This window comes from Eubalaena glacialis, chromosome 4, assembly GCF_028564815.1.
Source record: "Eubalaena glacialis isolate mEubGla1 chromosome 4, mEubGla1.1.hap2.+ XY, whole genome shotgun sequence".
NCBI lineage: Eukaryota > Metazoa > Chordata > Mammalia > Artiodactyla > Balaenidae > Eubalaena > Eubalaena glacialis.
In genome coordinates this window covers 28,756,922-28,769,958 of record NC_083719.1, presented here as the reverse complement: position 1 = coordinate 28,769,958, position 13,037 = coordinate 28,756,922, and the positions used below count along the sequence as shown (strand labels likewise).

The window sequence follows — 13,037 nt, the reverse complement described above, 5'->3', positions numbered from 1 at the left end:
CCCAGCCGGGGAAATCGAGTACCTGTCAGGGTCAGGTAGCCATAAGCCAGGGTGGCCAAAGCCTGTGCACATTTCCAGGGTTCTTCCCCAAAAATAATCCGAGAAAGGATGACACAGCGAATCAGCTCTTTATTTGCTTGGGTATTCTGCAGAGAGCAAACAAGTCATTACACTTTTTGGAAAGGAGGAAAATCTCCAGCCTGTATCTTATCACTGGATTGCAGCACTGCATCCACTGTCATCTTTTTCTCTCCTCCCCCCTTCCCATCCCACAGCCAATCCATCAAGTTCTCTTGGCTCCACCCTATTCCTAAGTCCTAAAGCTAAGCACTTCTCATTTCTGCCATGTGTACCTAGTCCAAGCCACCCTCATCTTTGACCTGGGTGACCACAGCCCCTCCTAATTGCCTCCACTCTTGCCCCCCATAGTCTACTTTCTACATCATAGCCAGAGTGACTTCTTTTAACCTCTTATTGTGAAAAACTTTAACAGCATACAAAAACAGCATGGAGAATGAGTCAGCTTCATCACTCACAGTCAATCTGGTTTCATATCTATGCTCCTCATGCATCCACCCTCTCCCTCTATGATTTTGAAGCAAATCAAAGATATTAAATCATTTCATATTTCATAAGTATCTCCAAAAGATATAGACTTAGAAATATAACCACAAAAATCATTATCTCACCAAAATATTAATAATGATTCCTTACTATCAAATACCTAGTCTCATAAACCTAATAATTACCTCATAAATCTAATATTTCTTTTACAGTTTAATTGTCCATACACTGAGATCAGTCTCCTGAGTCTCTTTTCATCAATGGGTTCCACCTCCATTTCTAATTCTTTTCATTGTAAATTATTTATTGAAGAAACTGAGTTATTTGGTTTATAGTGTTTCCCAAAAATGGAAATTTGGTTGAATCTTTATGGTGTCACTCAACATGTCCTTCCAGTCTCCATTCTGCCTTTATATTGGTGGTTGATTTAGAAGTTTGGTTACCTTTAGCTTTTTTTTTTTTTAAGCAAAACTACTTCATTTGTTCTACCATCAGAAGACACCTAACCTTGGGTTGTCTCTTTCTGATAAAAGCACAACTACATGAATTAATCTATAAAAGATTATAAAACTTTGATATCCTAATTTTATCATTCCCTCTTCATATGTTAGGTGGAATAACTTTATAAAAAGAAATCTCCTCTCATCTCCTTCTTAGTTACCCAATAGTACAGTTCATATCAGAAGGACAGGATACATGATTTAATCATTCTCTTTATTTATCAGCTTTCCAAATAATGAGTTCATTCACTAGCATCCTCCAATGGTGACCAAATAGCTAGTTATTTATCATTCTTCTTCTTCCTCTTCTTCTTCTTATTATTATAATAAACATATCTGGATTTTTAAACATATCTGATGTTCCTGAACATAGCAAACTAATTTCTAACTTGGGGCTTGTACACCTGTTGTTCCCCCAGCTTGGGACACTCTCACACATCGTTACCCTCTTGTGTCATTTTCATTGCGTTCACCTCAGAGAGGCCTTCCTTGGCCACCTTATCTAAAACAGACTCTCACCCCATCATTTACTATCCCATTACCTATTTGATTTTTTTCTTCATGGCATTTACCTCTCTCTGATATTGCTGTAACTATTATTTTGTTTGTCTATGATCTGTCTCCCCAAATAGAAAATAAGTTCCTCAAGAACACTTTATTCCTGGGGCTTCCCTGGTGGTGCAGTGGTTAAGAATCTGCCCGCCAATGCAGGGGACACAGGTTCGAGCCCCGTCCGGGAAGATCCCACATGCCGCGGAGCAACTGGGCCCGTGCACCACAGCTACTGAGCCTGTGCTCTAGAGCCTGCGTGCCACAACTACTGAAGCCCACGTGCCACAACTACTGAAGCCCACATGCCTAGAGCCCGTGCTCCGCAACAAGAGAAGCCACCGCAATGAGAAGCCTGCGCACTGCAACAAAGAGTAGCCCCCGCTCGCCACAGCAATGAAGACCCAACACAGCCAAAAATAAATAAATAAATATAATAAATTTAATAAATAAATAAAAGAACAGTTTATTTCTCATGTTCACTGCTGTATGCTCCATGCAGAGAGGAGGCGCTCATTCAGTATTTGCTGAATAAATCATCTCTCTATTGGCAAAGATGAGGATGAGGCAAGGAGAGAGCCCCTGGCTCTGTAGAACTGATAGGCAGAGCTCCCTAAGAAATCAGAGAATTGCACGTTCAGGTCACAGATGTCAGTAACTTTACAAACACAGTCGTCAACTGGCTGCGTTAATTGACAAAGTCAGGCATTTATTTCCTGGTGAGGTGAAAACGGCACTTCAAGGACTCACAAGCCTGGAGTTTCAACCCTCGTTCTAATGTTTACTGATTGTGATGTTTGGGGCAAGATCACCCTGAGTCCCAGCTTCCTTTTCTATTTGGAAATCTATACCATCTACCTCATGGAGTTACTGTAGGGAAAGTGAGTCAACATCAAAGTGATCCAAATCTGTTACGTGTTATCTGAATGTACCCATTTACAGAGTAACACACAGACAGAGTGGTCCAAGGACTGCTCCCTTCTGATCCCCGTGACCCCCGTCTCCCCACCCCATCTCCTTCCTAACCTGATGCTTCACCCCTCCCAGCTCAAACACACAGACGCAAACAGTGTTAGAGGGACATTTCCCCTCGTGTTTTAAAAACATCCATGCAGTCAGAATTTTGGAGAGTTCTGCACGGGCTGACCGCACAGTAAATACTAAGTTCTATTCTGAGGGAGAAGCATAACATCATGAAAAATCACTGGAATGAGAGTCCGAAGGCTTGAGTTCTGTCCTGGCTCTGGACATTCTGTATTCATTCATCCCCACACTTCCTGCCCTGGGGAAACTGAGACAACCAGTATGGGCTCTATAGGTCAATCTAGGGCTGCTGCTCCTGCCACCAATCTCCCTGCCCTTCAGGGCTGTGAGCACGGAGCTGGGCTAGATATAACTCCTAAATCTAAATCTTTGTCATTATCCAAACTGGTCAAGGAGCTGTCAAGTCTTATTTTTTTTTTTTTTTTAATATTTATTTATTTGGTTGTGCTGGGTCTTAGTTGCGGCAGGCGGGCTCCTTAGTTGTGGCTTCTGAACTCTTAGTTGCGGCATGCATGTGGGATCTAGTTCCCAGACCAGGGATTAAACCCGGACCCCCTGCATTGGGAGCACAGAGTCTTAACCACTGCGCCACCAGGGAAGTCCCGAGGAGCTGTCAAGTCTTAAAAGCCCACACTTGCATTCTATGGCAGTTGGTACTTGTCTTTCCAGAAGTGATCATTCTAGCCTGGGTTCATGAAATACTATTGGATCCAGGTCAGGATGATGGTCCTTTGCAAGTTTCTGGGTAATTTACAGACGTAAATTACCCTTTATATTATAAATACTTTATATTATAACTTTATATTATAAATACATCCATCTAGGGAAGTATCAGCTTCTATCATCTCCCTCTGAAGTGCCTCTCAGCCTTTCCTGAGCCATCTGCAGAGTTTTTTTTTCACACATGTACTTTAAGATCATTTTTTCCTTTAGCCAGGAATGGCCAGGAAGTCAGTAAGTCAGCACATGAACTCCTTTGTTGATAAATAATGCTCTGGGAGCAGGCTGGTGCCTGTGTGTTAATTGTGAGGGTCCCTGACGTGCTTTCTCGGGTTCCCGCGTTTCGAACACTCTTGCTAAACGCTTGCTCTGAGGTCCTAGTTCCCAAGTCCTTGCTTTGCTCTTGAAAATGGATACCTACACTCTCTGACCCCTGCTGCTACCGCCCACTTCCGGTCCTTTGGTTTGCTTATGATTCCACTGTAACCACAGGCATCTTACCGTATCCTTGCCAGGCCTGAGCCTAGACTCTGCCGGGCTACCCTTGTTCTCAGCCTCCTGCCTCACTATCCTGGCCTTCTTCTTACCCAAAAGATATTATTCTGAAACCTTTCAGGAGAAATCAGAAGATGATTTTTTAATTAACGTAATCAAACAGCAACAGGAAGAACCAAACATTAATTTTTAGTTTAAAGCCAGGAGCACAAACGCTCCAAGGAGGCAGGCACGGTGACCCACGTGTGGAGCCCGAAGGCGGCTGGCTACCAACTATGCTCTGCTTTGTTTTCTTCCACTGATAAAGAAATATAACACCTTCCTCTACTTCGATCTGCAATGCCCTTCGATCTGCAATTAAGGAAGAACTTCTCTAGTCATGGACGTATTTTTAAATGGAAAACCCAGTGAGTTTTTTGTTTTATTATCATTTTTCCCTTAATCAGCTGAGCTACTTTCTTCTGGGATTGGGCCAGTTTCTCTTTGGGAAGAGACACACGGTCTATGGGGTTTGTGGGCAAACCAGGTTATATGGACAGGAGAGCAAAATTTCTTCAGGCCCAAGCCCAGGCCCCAGCAGGACTGCCTTCTGCCCACAAACAGAAGTGTGCAAATTCAACGGAAACGCCAGGGAAGGCTGGCGCGGCCCTGTGATCAGGAGACAGGTGCTAAACTTGCCTGTCCTCTGCCTAGTGGATTCCGTACTCCTCCTCCTCCAACTCGAATGTCACCTCTGCTGGAAGTCTAGCACTGGCGTAGCAGTAGAAACACCCTCTCCAGGGCTTGCAAAAGTCTTCTCCAACTTCTACTATAGTGCGAATCACGCAATAGTCTCATTTTCAAAATCTGTTTTTGTTTCTGAGTCTTCTTTGCTTCCTAGCCAGTAAACTCCACCAGGGCTGGGGCTGAGTCTCATTTGTTTCTAAGAAACCCTGATACCTGGCTCACAGTAAAAACAAATAATGGCTGGTTAAATAATGAACAAATGAATGAAAAAAGAAAGTGTAAGGTCTTTAGGATACCTGAAAAAGACTGAAAGTGGAGGAAATCTGTGACAAGAGATCATAACTCAAGAAAACTCACAGAAAGAAAGCTTAGTCCCTCAATAGAAGGCTTTGCGTAGGCTGCATATTTCACCCACCTGAAGCAGAAGTTCAATCTACTGGGGTCACCAAAGAGATTACTAATTTTGGATATTAAAAATTATAAGCCCCAGGGGCTTCCCTGGTGGCGCAGTGGTTAAGAATCCGCCTGCCAATGCAGGGGATAAGGGTTCGAGCCCTGGTCCGGGAAGATCCCACATGCAGCGGAGCAACTAAGCCCGTGAGCCACAACTACTGAGCCTGCGCTCTAGAGCCCACGACCCACAATTACTGAAGCCCACGCGCCTAGAGCCCGTGTTCCACAACAAGAGAAGCCACTGCAACGAGAAGCCGGCGCACCGCAACGAAGAGCAGCCCCCCCGGACTTCCCTGGTGGCGCAGTGGTTAAGAATCCGCCTGCCAATGCAGGGGACACGGGTTCGATCCCTGGTCCAGGAAGATCCCACATGCCATGGAGCAATTAAGCCCATGTGCCACAACTACTGAGCCTGCGCTCTAGAGCCTGTGCTCCACAACAAGAGAAGCCACCGCAATGAGAAGCCCGCGCACCACAATGAAGAGTAGCCCCCGCTCGATGCAACTACAGAAAGCCTGTGCGCAGCAATGAAGACCCAATGCAGCCAAAAATAAAATAAAATAAAATAAATAAATTAAAAAAAAAAAAAAAAAGAGTAGCCCCCGCTCACCGCAACTAGAGAAAACCCGTGCGCTGCAACAAAGATCCAATGCAGCCAAAAATAAATAAATAAGCAAACAAATAAATAAATAAATTTAAATAAATAATTTTTTTTTTTAAATTATAAGCCCTAAATATTTAAATTTCAGCCTTGAATGAAATTAAGCTGAGACCAAAGGGAGCAAGCTTCAACAGCAGGGCCTCAAAGGAAGTAGAAACATTGAGGTCTTGACAAATGACTTGAGACTGCAAAGCCCTGAACTAGCTTTGAACATTTTGCTACGAAAGGTAAGAAACATGCCTGGAGAATACTGACCAGTTAGATATCTGGAAGGATAGTCAGAATAAAAACATTAGGCCAGTTAAATGAAAGATCTGCTAGGTTTCTAACTTATTCTACATGTTGCCATCATAAATGTGAATTCTGACTAGTAAAATTAAATGTGAATTATCTGATTATCTCCAAGATACTCTACTGTAAACTCTACATTTTTTTAAACATCTTTATTGAAGTAAACTCTACATTTTTAACTTCAATTTTATATTTGTATAACCCTTAACCTTAAGATATTTTATGAGATGGTCTAGAATTGCACTAATACGTTAACTACTAGTCTCATGTGGCTATTAAGCGCATGAAATGTGGCTGGTCTGAACTGAGATCTGCTGCAGGTGTAAAACACACACCGAATTTCAAAGACTTAATGGAAGAAAAAATATTTCATGAATTACGTTATGAAATATTTTAGATATATTGAGATAAATAAATACGGTGTTAAAATTAAATTTACCTGTTTCTTTTTATTTTTTAATATGGCTACTTAAAAATTTAATATTACATTTGTGGCTTACGTTATAGTTCTACTTGATAGCATTGGTATAGAGCAATGGTTCTCAACCAAGGGTGATATTGCTCCCAGGGGACATTTGGCAATGTCTGGAGATAACTTGGCTTGTCACAACTGGGACAGTGCTACTGACATCTCGTAGGTAGAGACCAGGGATGCTACAATGCACAGGACAGCCCTCACAACAAAGAATTATCTGATGCAAAATGTCAATAGCGTCGAGGTTGAGAAACCCTGGTATAGAGGAGTGGTTAAAGAATGGACTCTGGAGTCAGACTGCCCAGTTTGAATAGCATTTACTAGCTGTGTGACTTCCAGCAAATTGCCTAACCTCTCTTTAATTCATGTTCCTTATCTAAAAAACGGGGTAATTACAGTACCTCCCTCACAGGGTTTTGGGGGAATTAGTTGCGTTAATATGCATAAGTACTTAGAACAGTGCCCGGCACATAGTATTTGTTCAATAAGTATTAGCTGTTATGATGTGAAATTTTTAATTTACTTATTGTCTCTTTATTTCATGAAACAGTTTCAATTTCTCATTAACTTTTCTATATTTAATTCTCCATGACTTTACCAATCTTGCTATAAGTGACCTATTTTTATAAAAAAAATTGAAATTTCCCTTAAGTTAGGAAAAAACATTTGTTTTCCATCTTGCATAGGTTGCACAAGTACAAATGGACATTAGAGCAGAACCATTATTAGAATACAACACAGAAGCTCAATCTTCTCTACTATATAATATGCATGCAAAGTTCACCAAGGTTTGCCTTAAGTGGAGGTCCCAACGTTTCAGGCCACTGAGTGAGTGTGATACTTACAGATGGAAGCAGAAGTCCCAGTCGGTGTCATTGCTGACAGTCGGGATGCGGATGGGGCTGGCTCGCATCTTCTTCCTACCAAGAATCACACGTGAGGTCAGCTTTGAAAGAAAACGCTTAGAAGTCTTGTTCTGTTTTCCCTTTGTTGGATGCTATTAGCATTAAAATGAAACTGCCCAAATATATAACCCATCCTAAATCCACAAATAGATTATACACACACATTCATGTATGGAGACCGTGGAAAGCAGAAATTAAAGACATTTGCCAAATTAAATCCCTGAATTAAATTTCCTTCCTCTAATTTTTACTACACATTACCCCCAAAATCCCCTACCTTTTTTACCCCTTAAGCCAATACATTAACAGCTACTGAATCAACAAAACTATGATCTCCTACTCAAGTCAGATACTGTTTTTGCAGGTAACCAGCTCTCACTACTAACAGTGTATTTGTTGGTTAATTCTTCTCTGTGTCCCTTGGGTCATCTCACTATTTAATAGGTGATCCTAGTTAAGGAGCTAAAACACATGCGTCTACTTTGGTTGCTGTCATTAGCTGATGGGGGAAATGGCTGAAACTCATGGCAAAAAATCTGATTTGTAATTATTTGCTAAATTGAACCCTCATGGCTATCCCTGTCGCTTAAATCAAATCCAACTCGAATGCAGTTATTTATTGAACATTGGTACCCACCAAGTCCTTCCTCATTTCACCCTGCAGAATGTCACTCATTCCCACCTGAGCCCTGAGTAGCTCTCTGACTCAGACTCCACAACATTCACAATCCAAAGACCAGAAGGGAAGATTCACTAATGTGTCCTTCTAATCTCTACTTTCAAAACTGTGGCCAGGGCGAGGGGTTCTGACGTCTCAACCTCCTAAATTCTGTTCCTGCGCGGTTTCACATGGCCCTGAATTGTGACACCACTATCGCCCCCCTCTCTCAAGTGCAAATCGCTTCCTTATTTTCTGCAGTCGTCTCGCCTTAACTTTGTAAACCTTAACACCACATTCCGAGCAACGTCCGAGCTTCCCCTGGCTTCTTTCCTGTGGGCGGTTCCCCGGCTGCAGAGGCTCTAGCGCGAAAAGCGGGCGAGGGAGGCCGAGAGGCAAGCGTGGCGCGGCGTACCTGGCCGAGGGCAGAGGAGCCACGGCCCAGAACTAGGCTTCCCGGCTCCCTCAGCCTGGCAGCTCGGCTTCCGCCGGCGGCTTCAGTGTACTGGCCTCTTCGGACCTCATTCAAGGCGCCGCTGGGTTGCTTTGCGGAAAAGAGACGCTCACCTAGCTTTACCTTTCCCGCCCGCCGCACGGGTTTTGGCTACGGAGACCATAGGGTTACCATGGGAACTGAATGTTGCGGGCGGCGCCCGCGCCAGTAGCCATGGCGACGAGGGGCACTTCCGGCCCAGCGGAATCCCAGGCCACCCCCGCAAACCATAGCTGCCACGGCACCCTTGCCTTAACGGTCCCCGCGGGCGAGACTCGGGCGACCTTAGCTTCGTCCCCACACTCCCCTCTGCTGCGGCTGAACGGTCCACTACTGTTTTTCTTAAAGGGACTTTACCTCTCGGAGATAACGACGCCGGAAGAGGAGGTAAATCCCATCGAAGGATGGAAAGGGGCGTCCGGCTCCACGACCTTACCAATTTAAAGCTGCGACGACGTACCGGGCTGTATTCGGCTACACCCTTCGCCCCCCGCGTGCCCCTCCGCGCGCCCTGCACCCTCACAGTTGCCCAGGTGTTCGGGTCCTCCGGGCCCGCGAGGAAAGGCTCAGATAGAACTATTGACGGTGCTGGCACCGTCTGTGTTGCCTCTCCCGGTAAGATTAGAGCTACGCATGAGTAAGGGAGCGGAGTGCAGGAAGTAAGTAGCTTAAGATATGGACCACTAGTTCTGCTAATGATTAGCAGTTCAGAGAATATTTTCGAGGGTAGAGGGCACATTTGGCAAACACCACATAGCCCTAAGTTATGCACCATGTATCCTTATCCTACCCATCTTCAGTGGCCTGAAATACCCACAGTGGTACCAGTAACTCAGATCTGACAGGTACAGGGGCAATTGCGGTTAGAAACCAGATGAACATCACTGGCTCAAACAGCCTCGGGTTTCAGGGTGTTGTCATGAACCCCACAATGAATTAGGGGCTGTGACAAGTCAAGTTGGAACTGGTATGTCCCTCTCCTTTTCAAACAAGAGCAGGCTCAGTAGAAAGAGAAGGAAAATATTTACCAAGAACTTGACAGGTGGTGTTTACATTCAGTGTTTGTTCTTTCCAGTTCTGAGGCTGAAGTTTAATTGCTGTTGATCCAAGACTGCCAAGACAGCCTTTCTGAAGTTAGGTTGGAGGAGCTATTTAAGTGAGTTTGCTTTAATATCTCTTAACTAAAACCTGGATGGCCTATTAAAGTTTAAATCTGTACCCTCAAGCTCCTGAGCCAAAATTTTAGAAAGACCCCACCCCTTTTATTCTCTGTTTTCTAAAAGAACCCTCAGCATGAAAGGATGTTGAGAGCATTGAGCTGGGCTTCAGGATGTCAGGGTTCTGCTTTGGACTGTGTGCCCTGGGGCAAGTCACAGCCTAGGGGACTGAATTTTCTTGCCAGTACATTGAGAGTATTTGTACCACTTGCTTTCTAAAACCCCTTCCAGTTCCAGGATTCTGTGAGGATAAAACACAGATTTTTATGATTCTATGAACATAATATTGAATATTTAATATGAATATTTAACATGTATGGGGATAAAAGGGCAGAACTGGTTTCCTGTTCTCTAACACTTATTTCCCTTATCCTTGTTACACGTTGGTCTTCAATGAAATGGAAAGTTTTAATGTTCTGTCATTCTAGGAAATGGCTATGAAGTTGTTTCTAAGTGTATTAAATATAACTTCTCTTTCCTGAACACTTGCTCTGCTGATCTTTGTGAGGGGGATGTGTGGTACCAGAACAGTCACTGAGTTCCCATTCCTAAAGCCAACACTCTGGCTCTGCCTCCATTTAATTAGCTCATCTGTAAAATTAGAAATCAAATGAAAAGAACTTTAAAGACTTTTAGAGTTCTAAACCTCTGTGATACTTTTTCTTTCCTTACATCTTAACCCTGGCTGCAAATGTAAAGTTAGTTATAGAGTTGCAGGGGGGGAAATGTCACATCCTGGGACCTGCAGGTGTCCTTAGGACCAATCGCCAAGGGAGGATTCTTGGCTTCATGCAGGAAAGAATTCAAGAGTAAGCCAGAGTAAAGGGAAAGCAATGGGTATTTATTTAGAGAGACACACATTCAATAGGCAGAATGCAGACTGCTTCAGAAAGTGAGAGCAGCCCTAGGGCATGGGGTCATCCTGGAAAGTGAGAGTGGTTCTGAGGCCTGGGGTCCTAGGTTTTTATGGATTAAGTAATTTCATAGGCTAATGAGTGGGAGGAATATTCTCGCTATTTTGGGGTAGGGTGGGGATTTCCCAGGAATTGCATCACTGCCCACTATTTGGCCTCTTATGGTCTACCTCGGAACTGTCATGGCATAACGAAGAGTGATTTTTAGAATTACAATGAAGGTATAATGAGCTAAAGGTCAATGACTGGACTGTTCTCGAAGCCACCTTGGTTTCAGCTGGTTCCAGCCAGTCTTTATCACGTCCCAACAGCTGCCCCCTTTCTTCATTATCTAGCATTTGTATTCTGCTCCTTTCTCTCCTGTCTCAATGGTAAGTGTGCTTTAGTTCTGTTCACTAACTCTGGAATGGAATGCTAGTAATCTGGGGATAGTGCTTTTACAGCGGGTTCACGTACCCTCCTTTGATCCTGATTACCGTAAGCTTTGCTATTGCAGAAATCACACAGAGGAACCATGTGTATAGGGTACTTCTAGACTCTTCCAACCCCCAATCAAATGTGATTAGCTCCAAATGATTCCAAACGCAAGGACTGTGAAACCTAAGAACAAGGAAATCCAAATAAACTTTCTCTTGGACTGTGTGATTTCTTTTTTTTTTTTTTTTTGGCTACGTTGGGTCTTTGTTGCTTCGCACGAGCTTTCTCTAGTTGTGGTGAGCAAGGGCTACTCTTCCTTGTGGTGCGTGGGCTTCTCATTGCAGTGGCTTCTCTTGTTGCGGAGCACGGGCTCTAGGCGTGCAGGCTCAGTAGTTGTGGCGCACGGGCTTAGTTGCTCTGCGGCATGTGGGATCTTCCCGGACCAGGGCTTGAACCCGTGTCCCTGCATTGGCAGGAGGATTCTTAACCACTGCACCACCAGGGAAGCCCCTGGACTGTGTAATTTCTTAAAACACATTTTCCAGCCTCTCAAGGCAGGGTTAGATACCTTCTTTCTGAGCTCCCACGGTATCCCATCCACAGTCTCATAGTGACACTCACAAGTCTGTTGGCACTCCATTTACTTTTGAGTTTTTCCATGCATCTGTCCATCCATCCAAGGAAAAATACCTATTGAATACCTGCTATGTGCCCGACACTGTTTTTTCTAAGCATTAGGGAAAGCAACAGCGAACAAAGCGACAGATGTCACTCTCCTAGAGCTTCTATTCTACCAGGGCTGCTAGTAAACAATATGACATCTCTGCAAGTTAGAAAAAGGCAGGTGGCTTAGGGAATAGGCAGCAACTTTGTGTGAATTAGGAAAAAGCCTCTTCCTCCAGCCAGTCTCAGGCCCCTGCTAAGGGGTCCAGCTTTGGGAAAGGGATGAACCACCTGACATGGAAGTAACAAATTATATGGAGAAAAATAAAGTCAGGCAAGGGATCTAGAAAGTGATGTGGATGTGGGGAGGGGTATACTGGCTTATACAGTGTAGTTACGAAGGGCTTCTCTGACAAGGTGGCATTGAGCAGAGACCACAAGGGAATAAGGGAGCAAATGACACAAATGTCGAGAAGAGCATTGTAAGATGTTAATAGCAAGTGCAAAAGCCCTGAGGCAGGAGCAAATTTAATGGGTTCAAGAACAGAAAAAGTTTCAATTAAGAATGAAAAGAAAAAAAAAAAAAAGAATGAAAAGAGAGACAGGAGAGTGGGTCAGCAGAAGAGGAGGTCATGCAGGGCCTTATGGGCAATCCACCCATCTAAATCTCCGCCTACCCACCCACCCAGTGAATACTGAATATCTGCTAGGTGGCAGGCCCTGTTTGACCAGATGTGAGGTTCTTGTGAGCAGGAGCTTTATATCCACCACTGAGCCTTTAGCGTTCAGCACAGTGCCTGGCTTATTACTAGTGTTCAATAACACTTAATAAACTGAGTAATCTTCAGGAACTCTCCATTAGTAGAGATTCTGGCCTCTCTGTGTATATTGGTTTCCTATTGCTGCTGTAACAAGTCGTCACAAACTTAGCAGCTTAAAACAACAAGAATTTATTATCTCTTCGTTCTGGAGGTCAGAAGTCTGCAATGACCATCACTGGCCTAGAGATCAGGTATCAGCAAGACCGGTTCTTTCTAGAGGCTCTCGGGGAGAATTGTTTTCTTGCCTTTTCCAGCTTCTAGAAACCACCTGCCTTCCTTGGCACGGCTCTTCTTCCATCTTCAGAGCCAGCAGTGTAGCATCTTTAAATCTCTAACTGACTCCTTCTCCTGCTTTAAAAGACCCTTTTTATTACATCAGGCCTTACCAGGGTAACCCAGGGTAATCTCCTTGTTTTAAGGTCGGCTGAATAACAACTTTAATTCTATCTGCGAACTTTATTCTCCTTTTGC

General features: G+C 43.9%; 1 protein-coding gene across 1 annotated transcript in view; it reads right to left on the bottom strand.

Annotated features, from left to right (window-relative positions):
- TTC23L (tetratricopeptide repeat domain 23 like) overlaps nucleotides 1-9,156 on the bottom strand; it is a 68,012-nt gene extending 58,856 nt beyond the window's left edge. Inside the window, 4 exon segments of the mRNA XM_061189186.1 lie at nucleotides 23-125; nucleotides 128-146; nucleotides 7,324-7,398; nucleotides 8,892-9,156. Of these exon segments, the coding sequence (XP_061045169.1) occupies nucleotides 23-125; nucleotides 128-146; nucleotides 7,324-7,398; nucleotides 8,892-8,932 (238 nt within the window). The 5' untranslated portion in view covers nucleotides 8,933-9,156.
- Nucleotides 9,157-13,037: the final 3,881 nt, after the last annotated feature.